This window comes from Tarenaya hassleriana, unplaced genomic scaffold, assembly GCF_000463585.1.
Source record: "Tarenaya hassleriana unplaced genomic scaffold, ASM46358v1 Cleome15, whole genome shotgun sequence".
Taxonomy (NCBI): Eukaryota; Viridiplantae; Streptophyta; class Magnoliopsida; order Brassicales; family Cleomaceae; genus Tarenaya; species Tarenaya hassleriana.
In genome coordinates, this window is record NW_010964923.1 from 1358188 (window position 1) to 1373513 (window position 15326).

At 32.9% G+C, this 15326-nt stretch overlaps 3 protein-coding genes across 4 annotated transcripts in view; all 3 read right to left on the minus strand.

The window, feature by feature from the left end:
- Nucleotides 1-762: 762 nt before the first annotated feature.
- LOC104808747 (3-hydroxyisobutyryl-CoA hydrolase-like protein 3, mitochondrial) lies at nt 763-4706 on the minus strand. 2 transcript variants are annotated; one of them, XM_010534527.1, is made up of 10 exons: nt 4380-4706; nt 3821-3922; nt 3250-3302; nt 2696-2830; nt 2495-2591; nt 2093-2222; nt 1730-1908; nt 1319-1446; nt 1100-1201; nt 763-992 (listed from the first exon to the last, which is right to left on the minus strand). In XM_010534527.1, the coding sequence occupies exons 1-10, from the start codon at nt 4660-4662 to the stop codon at nt 891-893; spliced, it is 1311 nt and encodes a 436-aa protein (XP_010532829.1). In that variant the 5' UTR covers nt 4663-4706; the 3' UTR covers nt 763-890. The 2 variants fall into 2 exon arrangements, with proteins under 2 accessions (XP_010532829.1, XP_010532827.1); XM_010534525.1 differs by lacking the exon at nt 3250-3302 and adding an exon at nt 3570-3634.
- A 319-nt stretch (nt 4707-5025) lies between these two features.
- Nucleotides 5026-8629, minus strand: LOC104808748 (probable strigolactone esterase DAD2). The gene is made up of 2 exons (XM_010534528.1): nt 8245-8629; nt 5026-5617 (listed from the first exon to the last, which is right to left on the minus strand). Exons 1-2 carry the CDS (start codon nt 8604-8606, stop codon nt 5185-5187), a joined length of 795 nt encoding a protein of 264 aa, XP_010532830.1. The 5' UTR covers nt 8607-8629; the 3' UTR covers nt 5026-5184.
- Nucleotides 8630-14487: 5858 nt separating this feature from the next.
- The window catches only part of LOC104808749 (fe-S cluster assembly factor HCF101, chloroplastic), a 4081-nt gene continuing 3242 nt past the window's right edge, over nt 14488-15326 (minus strand). The window contains exons 12-14 of the mRNA XM_010534529.2: nt 15042-15166; nt 14831-14953; nt 14488-14747 (exon numbers count right to left, since the gene is read on the minus strand). Of these exons, the coding sequence (XP_010532831.1) occupies nt 14673-14747; nt 14831-14953; nt 15042-15166 (323 nt within the window). The 3' untranslated portion in view covers nt 14488-14672. The remainder of the gene's footprint in view (nt 14748-14830; nt 14954-15041; nt 15167-15326) is intronic.

Sequence of the window (15326 nt, forward strand, 5' to 3'; positions counted from 1 at the left end):
AATTAATACGATACGAATCCAAACCCATAATCTATAAGATCGGATTTTAAATTTAATTATTTAGATCTAAAAAAAATCGAACCGATCGGAATCTAATCCCAAAACGGAATCGAATGCGTACTCCGGAATATATTCATTATTAAAAAATGATAAATATATTTTTTAATATACGAAGGTCCTTTGTCTGTTTTTGTCATCATATGCCTTTGGAGTTATACCTACGTGGAATATTCATAGTAGGATTTAGGACACCCTTTTTCTTGAATAAAACAAATCATAGGATCCAGAACTTGAGATAAAGGGCCTGTCCGTAATTCAACTTGATTTTTTAATATATTAATAAATGCATAAATAATACGAAAAAAAATCAAAATCTTATATTAATATACGAAATTTGTAGAAAAAAACTCATATAAATATACAAATTATAAAATTTCCAAAAAATATAAAATCATAATTTTTATTAAGAATAGTTTTTAAAATACAGTCTCGAATTCGAATCTTGTAATGGCCGAAATAATAGATATTTTTTTTATAATATGAAAATTTATCAAACCTTTGATCTGATTATATTTTAGAGTTTAGGAAAACTCATGTGAAAACCTTTATTGAAAAACAAAACCTTTATTGGCTTTTTCAAGTAAAGATTCGAATATAGATTAAGAAATTTACCTTTTTTTTTAATCAGTTGAGTCAATTTTGACTGAATAAGGGATACCTTATTTAATCTTTTATTGGAAAGAGGAAACTGAAATCACAAGATAAGAAAATTCCCAAAAACGCGGGATTTTATTTCCAAAGCGAACGTTAAGAAGTGGTAACGACATAAAGCTTCAATACAAATCCGACAAGGTTCTTTTTTGATTCGGACAAGGAAAATGTTATTTGATTCAGACACTTAGCTCTTCGACTCCTGAACTCAGCGGCTTAAACAGAGCTTCCACTTCACTTCCCTCTACCCCATCCACGCTCGCTGGCTTCCATTTCGGATTCTGCGCAAAAAAAAAAAAAAAAAAAAAAAAAAAACTGGTGAATCCAACGGCGAAGGAACTATACGAATGATACGAGAGATATGAGCGGGATGGTGAAAATGAAAAACCTGGTCCTTATCGATCAAAACCGCTCTAACGCCTTCGGCGAAGTCACTTCGCAGGGCGGACCTTAGGGCGATGCGGTACTCGGTCTTCATCACGCCGTCGAGCTTCAAGACGGGGAAACCATATAAAAACAAAAGAAGAAAAAAGCATTATTAAGTCTTTGTGATGGATGGTGAGAAACTCGGCTTAGTAGAAGGGAACGTTTCCTCGTCCGAACTCACTGTTGCCAACTCGTTGCCGCTTTTACCCTTTGCGGATGCGACTTTGGAGAAATAGCTTTTTGTTAGGTGAAGAGAAAAGGGTGCTCCTTTTTCCAGTCCTTGGAGAGCCTCGTTTGCCCATTCCACGACTGTGAACAGACATCGTGTTCGATAAAGATCAGTGTAACGTTAAGGATTTCGTATTCAGTAACTTAACAGAACTAAGGGAACAAGAAAAACATTTGCCACGAAAAGTTTCAACTTTGAATTCGAGTATCTCACGGGTAACATAATCTTTCGGAAGCCGAGATTTAAAAAAGAAACGAGACATTGTAACTTCAGAGGTTTGAAACCTGTATAAAACCAAGATGAGAGAAAATCGGACGGAGAGAATTTAAGAAAAAAAAAAGCGCATGGAATAATGTTATATACCTGAGGCATCAGAGCTCTGTTGGCACTTCTTGAGCTCTTCTATGGTTTCCTTGACAGACTTATTTGCACTGAATGCTGATTCTATTTGAGGCAGAAGCTTCTCCAGATGGCTCTCGGACTCAGGATTGCTGCTGTATTTTGATAAAGTTGCTTGGATGTCCTGATGAGGATCCTTGGAACTGCACAACCAACAATAATAATAAAAGCAAGAAGAAGATTCTATCCAAAGGACATGAAACTTTGATGCATATTCTATCCAAAGGACAAATACAAATGTGAGGAGGCGCCTATTTATCTACTAGAAGTGTGAAAGAAGTGTTTCATATGAATAAAAAGAGGGAAGGAAAGTCCGTGAGAACATACAACTCAGCGGATAAAAAGGCTTCCTTCAGGGAAAGCAGCTTTTCAGAAGGTACGTAATGTGTCCCGAGACCCATGAGCAGAGCATCAGATGGCGTGGATATCCTTTTCCCGGTCATGCCAAGATAAGCACCTGCAGAAATGTATGGTAAAAATATTTGAATTTGGATACTATTAGAGCAGTTAATTAATGTGCCCGGTCAGCAATGGTAACATTAACCAACTTTGGAGTTTCAACTTCTAATAACAGATAAGCAGGTCAGCAATTAGCTAAGTAGGTATTAGTTCGATTTTGGCCAATTCGCTTATCCCTCTCAATAAAACTAGAGTAAAACAACTTCAGGCAGTGTAATAAGTCAACGATCTAAGCAAATACAGATCTGCTCGGAGATGTGAAAATCTTACCAACAGATCCACCTCCGGGGGTATGAGCAGCTATATATGAAAAGCCAACATCTGGGAACAAACCGATTCCATTCTCTGGCATTGCAAGGACTGTCCTCTGGGAATGGGAAAGAAGGAAAGAGAAGAAAGTCAAAATGCAATTCTTACTTTACCCGCACAACAGGTGCAGAACTTTTCAGAAGAAGGATTCACTGTTTGTACCTCTGTTACCACTCGGTAGCGGCCGTGTCCAGAAAGGCCAAGGCCAAATCCCATTGTTATACCATCCATTAGAGAGATGTATGGTTTTCTATAACCGGCAATTTTGCATATCAGTGTATATTCTGCTGTAAATACCTGAAAGGAAGCAAAATAACAAGTCAGGACACCATCACGAAAGTACACTAGCCTATGCTCAAGAGATTGACACCGTGAGAACCTGTAACATAACCTAAGCTAAGGTATAGTAAACCTTCAAATAGAGGTGAGTAGTTCTAGGAAGAACCAATCCAAGAAAATTAAAGGAAGCATTCATCAATTTAATTAACGGGTCCACTTATCTCACCATGGTCGACGATGCCTAACAATTTATTGTTCGGCGAGACAAACCCAAGTTTAAGGAGGCTGTGTTAACTAGTACTGGTGTTCTAAAACATGAAGCTTTTTAGCACTGATGTGAATATCATATGAAGAAGTTTTCACATTACTCAGTTTCTCATCATTGATAAATTATTATGACTTCTTCCTGACATATAACTAAGAGTACACAACCAAACCTCAACCATATCTGACAATTGATTTTTGGTTGTGATCTGCTTCACATCCCCGCCTGCAGATAAACTAAGACACTAGTTATTAATCTTATATCCAGTTTGTTTAGATAGTGAGTGAAAGTCTCCTGTCATGCGAAAGTCGCTCCAACCCCTCCCCCCCAAACCCGCCACTCTAAAACATCGATAGTGCAGAAAGACTAAGAAAGTTGACTAACTGGCATAATTCTTTCATATGATACGATATTATTGAAGAAAATGATGAGCAAGGACTGACATGATGACGTAATCCTCTACGATTAATGATGCAAGCATCGTATAAAAACCTTCTGCACAAGAGGTGTGTTTTTGTCCTTTTGGATTTCTGCAACAACTCCTTTAATATCCATCCCTGCATCATTCGTAAATGGTCACTACAGAAGCTTCCTAGAGGGGACAAGAAACTAAGCATTACCCCTAGTCTCAATGTGCCTTATTCTCTATGAGACATGGCCAAATGCAACAGGACTTCGATATGTCTTTACTATCTAAAAACACTAGCATCCACCTAAAGAACAAAAAATGTCTTCTTTCTCACCTGCACAAAAGGCCCGAGCCGTGCTGCCCTCGACGAGAACACATTTCACCCTGGGATCAGATTCCCATTCATCAAGAAAACCTTTGTACTTCAAATCCATATCTGTTACACCATAAACAAAACAACTGTGTCACAGAATTTAACAATACATGAGAGGAGACAGCACCTGTTTATGGTGACCAAACTAAGCAACATAATAAAAACCCACAAGAGCTCTTAACGATTGAACTTGATAGATTTCATGACAAGAATTTGATGTTTTCTGCTTCCTCGCCAAATTGATGTTCCTCAATGGAAAACAAAACACACTTTCCGAAATTTGATTCCTCAAACAGGTTAAACTAGATGATATGTAAAGACATCAACATCTCGGAGTCTGATTCATCGAATTGGAACACGAAACAGAAACATCTCACCTCGGAAAACACCACAACATAATCATCGAAATTCGATTACATAATCTAAAAATGCATTCCGATTCTAGAAAATCCCAATTTGTTTGAAAAAAAAAAACCCAAAAAAAATCATGAAGGACGCAGAGCTAGAGAGACAACCGGACCTATATTCATGGCGTTGAGAGCTCTTGGTCGATCGAGAGTGATCACAGCGACGCCATTCGGATAAACATTTCCTCTGACGAGCTCGTCGCTGCCGCCACCGCTGCCAGTTCCCGCCATCGCCGTGAAAGTTCGCCAACCGGAGATCGAGAGATTCGAGAGGGGATCAAAGAAACCGGGAACAGAGAATCTGAGGCAGCGAAAACGAGAGATCGGAGATGAGGACGAGAGAAAGGAAGGATTTTTGAAGAAAATGCGAGCTGATGAAACTGCCAAATTTCTCATCGTCTTGTTTCACGCGATATTCGCGGAGGAACACAAAAAAAAGGCCCAAAAAAAATACGTCACAGGCATAAACGCCTCGACTCTCTAAGACTCTAAATGAGGTAGCAGGTTTTCGTCCATTTCCTTTGGGCCCATTTGAAGCCCAATTAATTTCGGCCTTATGAGCCCGAACCCTTCCGTGAATGCGTAGGACAGCATTTCCGTACATTGGACTGAACCGAAAAAATTAGTATTATTTTTTAATCGAACCGTTATTTCAAACGGTAACGGTTTTATAAAAATCAAATTTTTTTCCGTAATCAAATAGAATAAACCGAATTTTTTTAAAAAATATATTTTTTTCCTTAATAAAAATCAAAATCAAATCGAATATAATAGACGAAATAAGATAATCTCACTCCAATCCATATGTATATATGATAATTAAGAATAATACTAGCGGTCCAACTAAATACACACACAAGTACTTATAGACCTTGGTAAATATTATTATTATTATACAGACGAAACAAGATTTAAACATCAAAACCCCAGAATGCGCCTCATGACGTCAAGCAGCTCCAGGTGTGACGTCATCTGAGGAAAATGCCCTTGGGCGTCTCCGATGATCTCCACCGTCGATTTCCCCTTTATCTTCTCCGCCATGTAATACGCCACGGAGGTCGGCACAACGACGTCGTTTCCGGGTTGTATGATGTGGCAAGGGAGTGACACGTGGCCGAGCAGTTCCCTCTCGTCGCTGGCGAACACGACCTTGGCCAAGGCAAGAGCCGTGTCGGGTCTCATCCTCTTTAGACATTTCACGAACCTTTGGAGCGAGGCAGAGTCTCTATGGTCAACGGTGACCGATGGGAAGGCCGTTGACCAAGCCTCGTAGTTGGATTCGATGTCGAAGAATATCGTATCTATATCTTTTGTGTCGAACCCTCCTTTGTAATCCTCGGAGTTTATGTACCTATGCATGCATGTAAATGTTTGACAAAATAACGAGTGATTAATTCGGTGTATTGATTTATTTAAGCATCTTAAATCAATATACTAATGATAATCGATCAATGCATGGTTTGGGTAGAGAACGCAACACAATAAGAGGGAAGAGGTACGAGAAGTATCATAAAAAAATTTCTACAGATAACGGTGTACTATGGAAGAAAAGAAATCATCGAATTTTTTTAGAAATACAGAGAACGATTGAGCACATCCGTTGAAAAGTAAACTAAACCATTCGGAATATTTTACTATCTAAAAAGGAGAATACCCAGCACGATTGAGAATCCTTACTTGCAAATTGGTACTATTTGACGCGAGTGTGTGTATATATATATATACACTAATGATAAACTCATAAATATTTAGTATAACAATGATATTATCCGTCTGGAAAACTAATTATACCGTCTAATAGGGTGTGCAAGTGGTGCCATGGCACAGGGCCCCCAATCTTTTAGGGCCTCATTTTTTTCAAAAAAATTATTTTTAAAATTTGATAATTATATGGGTTTTAAATAAAAAGATAAAATTCATTGTAAAAGAAAAAAATATAAAAAAAAGTTTAAATCTGATTAAATTACGGTATATTTGTTTTATTTTATAATAATCTTAAATTTTTTGAAAATTTTGAAACATAATAAAAATATAATTTGATAACAAATATAAATAATTTTTAATCAATATATATTTTAGAAAAACGTTAAACAAATTAGTATATAAGAATATTTCAATCAAAAAAATTATAAACAAAGTTAATTTTAATTTTTCTTATTAGTATATAAGAGTATTTCAATAAAAAAATTATAAAATACGTTAATTTTAATTTATAAATATATATATATATGTAAATCATTTACATATATTGAACAGGGCCTCCCGTAACTTTGAGACGGTCCAATATAATTAAACTTAGTGTAACAAGGTAATTTTAATATTTATAAGGGATCAATATTAATTGCTTTAAACATCGAACTAAAAACATTATTATCATCATATATTGGTTTAAATCTGGATAATAAATTAAAATGTGAAAAAAAAATCCTAACTTTGATGGTTTGGTGGTAAGAGATCATGAAAAATATGTTTTTATTTTATATTGGAATTCAAATATGGGGAAAAATGTTTAGATAAATAAAAAATTATCTCCATCAACGTTTGATTCCGGATATAGAAATTAGTTGGGTTGAAGGTCGAATTAAACTCTTTGTTACCCAATAAAAAGAAGTGTGAAAAATATTGATATATTACAAAAGTTAAACTATGGATTGAGAGGGACCGGCAATTTATTTTAACAAATTAATGACTGAAAAATAAACAATAAATGAATAATAAGGGATAAAATTCCCAATCTTGCATTTAAATGTGAACAACTTTTATCGCCGAAAATACGGAAACAAGAGAACATGAAATTAATGTTTTTAATCAAATGTGACGTGGACCGGTGGACACAAACAATGTAAAACATGACATGGAGTAGTTGGCAGATGTGTGTATATGTGCAAATTCCACACACATATATATATATTTCTACGTGTATACGTACATAAGCATACATACATACACACACATATAATATATATATATATATATATGTGTGTGTATACACATGTGTATGTGTGAACGTGTGTGGGATATCTGAGCACAGCAAGGGGACAAGAATTACGACATATCCATCCAACTGATTCATGTCCACATGTCGAGCTCTTGGATTTTAACGAACACGACTTGACCATGCCATATCAACTCTTCATATTTATGTTTTATTGTCATCTCATCCATGAACATAAATTAAACATATATATATATATAATTGTCATAAAAAAAATATGCATATCATTTACCAATAAAAAAAAGTCATCAAAAGTATATTATTCACCATGAGAACTGAAAGCTGTGATTTTAACGTAACTTTCCAATCCATTTTTACACACAACGTGGGTCGATCTTCTTGTTTTTTTTTATATATTTATTTATAATTCTCGTAATAAATTGCATAGATTCAATTATAAATGGCAGTTTAAATATGTTTCTCTATCTGTACATGTATATATGTATTATTAACATGCACCTCTTGAGTATAGAACGGTTCCAGTTTAACACTATATCGTAAAATACACAAAAAAAAAATAATACATGAAATTATTAGAATCGAACCAACCGTTGGTGGGTTAGGCATGTCTCAGGATTAGACCTAGATGTTGCGTTGTATCCACCCCAAAAGGCTACTAGTGTCTTTTCTTGTAGGGTTTGGTTATATATGTGTGTGTATATATACACACATATATGACACAAAATTAAAAGCAGATATCTAAATCTTTGGTCCGACTAATAACGGAAAAACCACGTGAGTATGTGATAATTGAATATATACATAATAAAACCGGTCGATCTTCTCGTTATACTTCTTGTTGAATATTTTAGAATTTAGTTCAACAAAATTTTATAGATCTTTTTATTTGCGAAAAGGGGTAAGAATTAATAAAATCCCATCAGAAAAAAAAACAAAGAACAAACAAAATAATTTCTGACCAAATCTTATTTTAACTAAATTATATTAAGCATTATTCAAGTGGCGATCATCATAAAACGTACCTTGGAGAAGCAGCGATAAGAACAAGCCGTTCGAACAACTCGGGACGTTTAACGGAAGCAGCGCAGCCGATCATACCCGACATGGAATGTCCGACGAAGATCACGGGTCGGTCCGAGGATCCGGATCTCATTTCCTCCATTAGAAGGATGAGATCTTCCGCAAAGGGTTCGAAGGAAGTATACTTGAAAGGGTCGTAAAGGGTTTGGTCTTTGACGGCTCCGGAGAAGAGCCAGTCAAACACGAGGATCTTGAAAGATTCCGACAGGACCGGAAGAACCTTGTCCCATACCGTCTGGTCTCCCCCGAATCCATGAGCCAGGACCATCGTACGGTCTCCCGAGCCGATGATCCTGGCGTTCATGGCCACCGAGAGGCTGGGGTTTTATGGTTATTGAACTTCTTAATTTGCATTTCAACTACCGAATTTATTAGGCTCGCATTTGTACATACTAACATTTATGGCTTGTTTATCCATCTCTTATGTAATTTGTAGTTATATCATAATGTATATACGGTTTTTATAAAAATAAAAATAATGTATATACGGTACATGTTTTCTCAAATTAATAAGAATGTTGTTTTTTCCTTTTATTACAGGCATGTAAACTAATGTATGTTGCTTGTTAAGCTATATATGCTGAATAAAAAATTGTATCATTTAATGAACCAAATAATATATATATAAAAAGTAAACATAATATCATTAGGAAACTATAAACTAATTCTATCAGAATACTAATATTAATCTTATTAGAAATATAATTTTATAATACATAACTGTAAACTCTCCATAATTTTCAATATATTTTTAATGATAACTTTTTGGCTATTAATAAATAGCAATGCTACTTAGAAAGAAAGTCATAGAAAAAAAAAATAGTATGTGTATGAATTTTATTAAATATTTTCCGATTCCACGATTTTTATTTTGGGTCCAAAAAGGCAAAAGCCATGTGATATCTTTCTAATTATGGATCAAATTGCAATAATTAAAATTAATGTATCCATGACAAATAGATACCAACAATAGCCATTATTTATATTTCAAAAGACCAGCTGTCGGCGGAGTCAATCTCGGCACCAAACAGGAAATTTTTTATAAAAAAAAATCGGTAAAAAGATAAGAAAAAAAAAGTTTGTATCCTTTTGACTTATAAAAAAAATAAATTTTAAATTAAATTATTGTAGGGCCAAATACGTATACTTAAATGCATGGAAAAAAATATATAAATTTATAATGGTGAATTTTAATTTCGTAATGCGGATTCATTGACGTTGTTCTTTGAGGTTTTAGTTTTGTTTTGATAAGGATGAGGTTTTGGTGGACGAGAGAACACAACCACACACGGGGAATCTCGACAATACCTTCAATTCAATCCCCAAAAGTTGGGTTTTGTCTTTCTCGATGTCCTCTTCTAATATTCGAATATATATATATGTATATACAAAAAATCAAAAACTATTATGAAATTTGACCTATTTTGTGTTTTTTTTTCTGTCTACTGAGTCACACAAAGTTTATGTCCCAAGAATATATGTATATATATTCTTATTAATATATTATATTCTTATTAATCTCCCAATAATAATCGATTCAAAGTTTAAAAATCAAAATCAGTTATATATAATAGGGAAATATTTTTCTATTATTGATAATGAGAAGAATACATCATAATATATAGCAAAATACAATAGAATATTCTAGACATAAAATCTAGAGTAAATCATAACAATATTAATGATAATATTCTAAGAATAATATCTTCCTATATGCCTCCTCAAGATGAATCATCTATGATGAATTCAATCTTGTTACATAAAAACTGAAAAACTGAAATTGTGATCGTATTAAACGAATCATCTTCCATTTGGTGGTGTAGTTCAAACTTGAGTCGATGTTGTTTGATATCGTTTGAAGAGCTTGAGAGTTGTATTCTCAGAGGCTGATATGGCACGAATGTGCGACGCGTATGCGTGAATTGGGTTGCACGACAATGAAGTCGGCAACGTAAAAAATTGCGGTGTATATAGCGGCTAGGCCGGAGAAAAAAAAATAGGCGCAAAAGCGCGACGCATAATGCGCGATACTGTAGCAGCGGAGCAAGATAAAAAAAATAAGGGACGTAAATACATACGTGGATCGGCGATCGGAGTTTTCCAATCGAAAGGGCTAAATACCATGTGTAAAGATCTCACAACGATTAGGGTTGAAATCAATAAACGAACGTCGTTCGGAAAAAAAAGAGTAGCACATCGGCTAGAGTTAGGTAGTGATGAACACTGTCGTCGAAAAAAAATTAAAAAAAAAGAGCAAAGTGATTGAAATACGATATTCAAGATGATAATACTATTGGATTTAATATATATCATCATCTTCATCGTCGCTTTGGGATTCAACCACCATTGTTGATGAGAAAAAAAAAATCTAAAACGAAAACCGAAGTTCTGATACCATAATAGGGAAATATTTTTCTATTATTGATAATGAGAAGAATACATCATAATATATAGCAAAATACAATAGAATATTCTAGACATAAAATCTAGAATAAATCATAACAATATTAATGATAATATTCTAAGAATAATATCTTCCTATAATATATACACATATTTTTGTGTGCGACGATATATAACTTTCTATTTTATTACATACATTTTATTAGGTCATTATTTTATAAAACTGTATTAGGGTTGGATATAAACAGAATTGAAATATAAAATGAATAAAAATAAAAATAAATTATTTAGAATCAATTACATTTATAAATATTATCTCCTCCATTTTTCTAATCCAGAACTCTATATTATCATGTTTCTAAAATAAAATGTCTTACGAAAAAAAAAAGATTTTTTGTGATCTTTTGGTAGAATAGAAATATTTTTAAATTATATTATTTTTAATAGAAATATGGTATTTTAAGGGAAATAAACAATTATCTTTGCCCAATAATAAACCATGGTTGGGTTACACCCGTTACCAAAAACAATTGAGTGAATTGAAATTGAATTACATATATAATAGAGTTATTACATGGAGTTAAAAGACAAGTAGCAAAAAGTCGTATTTTGTCGTGTAGTGTTAAATGCGGACAACTCCAAGACCCACCTTTTCTACCCTCCATTTAACGTTTCTTTATTGGCCTTTCCCCCCACCACGCATCTTTTTTTTTTTTTTTTTTTTTTTTTTTTTTTGTGATCGCCAATTAAAAAAAAATCCCCACTTATACATATACAGACATATATATATATATATATATAAGTGGGGATTTTTATTGGTTAACGAATTTGCTCTTTCCTATTTTTGGACCGAAAATGAATATTACGAGTGGTTATTAAAGGATAAACAAGAAAAGCATGAACATATATATTTTTTCATTTTGCTGAATTATTATTATTATTTTCGGTTTTTTCCATCAGAAATACATAATTAATTGCCAATGCCACAGCAAAATGATAAAACCAGAGTTTGAAAAGAGAACTCAGACAGAACCAACCAGTCCCAAGATATTCTCAATCTGCAACAAAAAAAAAATGATGAAAAAAAAAACATAAATAGTATTTTTTGTGCCAAAGTAAAACAATAAATAAATTTCAAAATCACTAGACCAATTTTTTTTATATATATATAGTAAACTTTGTCTTAATAACGATAAATTATAGTACTGTGTGTTTGAAAAAAAATCGAATGGAAAAGAGAAAACAAGGATTAAACATATATATAGCTAAATGTTTATATTGTCTTAATAAGTTAATATATTGTATTACGACATATGAATTATTTTTTATATAGAAAAGACACGTCTGAAAATATGTTCATGTTCATGAAAAAAAAAAAGTTTTTTTTTTGCATATCAAAAGAAATGTTGTAAATTAAATATATATTTTCAATTTTCAAAGTGAAAATCAAGATTTAGGGATATGGGCATGGCGGTATCTGTTCAAAGACCACGCAAAAATTGCGTTGAATATCAAAATAGTATAAATTAGAACATTAATATAAGTTAATGCAAATATTATATAACAATTCTTTTGTTAAAGAATATTATATAACAATTTCGAGCAATAATGAATCACAATATGATCGTTGTTTGACAATACCTACGCTATCACACGAGTAATGAAAGCAAAAGCGAAACCATATCTTCGGACAGATTCGGTGTCACGAAAGTTGTAAAAAGTTAATATTTTCACATTTCAACCAAAAAAAAGTCTACAAGTGAATAAAATAAAATGGTTTTCATATGTTATTCTGAATTAATTAATTTTAAAAAAAAACAAGAGAGAGAGTAATAAAAGCCAAAAGGAGACAAAGAAAGGGACAGAGATAATTGCAAATACCAAAAACCAATTTGCCTTTCTTGCAAAGGTTCGTCTTCAATTGCCGGTTCCTACTCCTCTTCTTCTCATTTATGCCTTCACTTTTATAGTCACCCATATATATATATATACACATATATATATATATATATATACACACACCCTTAGACACTCATATATGTATATATATACATATATATATACACACACCCTTAGACACTCATACATACCACCACGTGGTCCAATGGTGACACGAAATTTTCAGTTTTTTTTGGATTTTTTTTTTAAATTTGTTAATTTTTGAATGATTCGGTTTGGAAAGAATATCAAATTTTTCGGTTCAATACCGATTTTTTTTATCTTGCAGCAAAATCAAACAAGTTATATAAGTCATATGTTTTCAAAATTCACTACGAAAGGATCAAAGACTTGTAAAAAAATATATTTTTTATTAATAAAAATCGAAATTGAACCGAACCGAATCGAATATGATATAATAACCGAGTGGTGTATATTTTTATAGAACTGAAAAAACCGAACCGAATACAGAATCGTCCACCATTAAAAAAAAACTTGTAACATTTTTTATATATATAATTTCGTGTAATATGTGGAACGAGTAGTTGATGGTGAAATTTAGACATGACATAAAAGTTGACAACTACCATGGTAGGCGGACTTGAAAAGCTTAATTATCTTATAGTCCTAAGTTAGGGACAACGAATGATGTTTGATTGTGTTATATAGTGCATTGATGATTTGAATCTATTAATTGAGATTAGATATTTCCGTTGGATGTGTAAAAATGAATAAAACAATATATCTCTTTATATTATCAAATAGAATGGGGTCTAATTAAAATTATTATATTTATATATATATATGTTAAATCAAATTAATTGAATATAAAATAATCGAAAAACAAACAAACTATATGACATGGTCCACTCTCATCTGTATGAGAGAGAGAGAGAGAGAACCCGTTGCTTCAAAATTAATTACGAAAATGATACGAAACTTATCTATTTGTTACCTAATCCGTAGACTAAGATAACAATGCATAGATAAAACTATGCATTTTTTTTAAAAATTTTATTAGATTATTTTGAACATTAATGATGTATTTGACGGTTTTATTTTTCTTTTGCGACATTATTTCTAATAAGACCGGACCCAAATGAATACAATTAAGAACAATTTAGAAATAAGTGCATGAATTACAAAGTCGTCGCCTTTAATTGTTGTACCAAAGATATACAATTGGTACAACAAATGCTAGACAAAAAATTGCAATGACATTACATGAAATAGTCAGTCATTTGAGATCAATTACAAATGGAACCTTTGTGTCATTCGGATTTGAATCCATATTGAAATTTAAGGTAAATATTTCAGATTTTATTTTAGAAAAAAATTTCATATGAATAGCTCAACTTTTCAAAGTATATCAAATAAATAAATTAATTTAACAAAATACTATTTCAAATGCTAAAACGTACCAAATTAATATACCAACTTCTGAAATTATGTCAAATTAATAACTAATGAAATTGAAATCAATTCACGACCAAGATTCAAATCGATCTAGAAGATTTTGAACAATTGGATAAATGTCTTGATTAATTAAAAATTACCCTTAATTTTAGAAAATGAGATATTAATGGGAAACTTTTTAATATTTTAAAAATTAAATATTTATTTGATATATTCTAAGAAGTTAAAAATTATTTATATGGGATTTTTTCTTTATTTTATCTAAACTTTGGTTATTTTTAGATCTAACTTTTCTATTACGAAAAAAACATATTTTTTTTAAAAAATCTATGAAGTCGAGATGAAATTTTGTTCATGATTCAATATGAACCCTCTGTTTGAGTGGGCATGAAAGAATCGACTCGAGGAGGATCTTTAAGAAGCGGGAATAATGAGACTTAATATCAATCACAAGATCCTCTTCAAGATTATTATTACCACACATGTTCATGTCGGAAAATGAATGTGACCCAGATTCAAAAATCTACATGTACAGAAATTCCATCTTCCTTCACCCTTGGAGATTCAGGAATTCACCTTCGAACCGGCAACAAAGTGTCGTTTTTGTTAAGCTTCAGACTTCGAGTGGAGACAAGGGAGGAACATCAACCAACCGTTCCATTGTTTCCAGCTGATCATATGGGGCAATCTGCAAGAATGAGAATGAAAGGCTCAATCTTTCCATGCCCATTCCTCGGATTCTTGATAAAGTTTGTTCCTTTTAGATTCTACCTGGCTGAACCCGTCGGGCCAGGTTATGGAGACGGCGTAGTTTCCCATCGGCCGTATGTCTTCGGGTTCGATATCTTCTGGTATATCCCCATATTGAACCTTTTGCTCTCCAGTCCATTCATCCTGTGATTTAAACCGTCGAAAATAACACTCGAAAGCTAAAAAATATTTAACGACGAACCGAAACCGAGGGGTTACATGTCTTCCATACCACACTCTGAGCAGATCGGTCGTTTCTTCTGACAGTTGCAGGATGCAGTAAGAATTCTTCATCTGAGTTTGGGACTTTCACTCTAATGGCCTTGAGAGACTTGTCGTACATCACAGCTGTTGAGACTGTAGTAACATAGATGCATAGACAAGAGGAAGATGTTACTAAACAACTGATGCATCACGGTGCAGAAAAGGAAGGAATTTTTCCAGGGTCTTGCGTTCTAACGATGAAAAGTATACGGCTTTTACGTGTTATAGCCATATAATGGGGGGGGGGGGGGGT

Coding starts and splice junctions, on each gene's coding strand:
- LOC104808748 (XM_010534528.1), bottom strand. CDS start 8,606: ATGAACGCCAGGATCATCGGCTCGGGAGACCGTACGATGGTCCTGGCT. Junction 5,618..8,244: donor CTTATCGCTGCTTCTCCAAG/GTACGTTTTATG, acceptor ATGCATGCATAG/GTACATAAACTCCGAGGATT.
- LOC104808747 (XM_010534525.1), bottom strand. CDS start 4,662: ATGAGAAATTTGGCAGTTTCATCAGCTCGCATTTTCTTCAAAAATCCT. Junction 3,635..3,820: donor GGCTCGGGCCTTTTGTGCAG/GTGAGAAAGAAG, acceptor CGAATGATGCAG/GGATGGATATTAAAGGAGTT. Junction 2,831..3,569: donor ACACACCTCTTGTGCAGAAG/GTTTTTATACGA, acceptor GCTTCCTTTCAG/GTATTTACAGCAGAATATAC.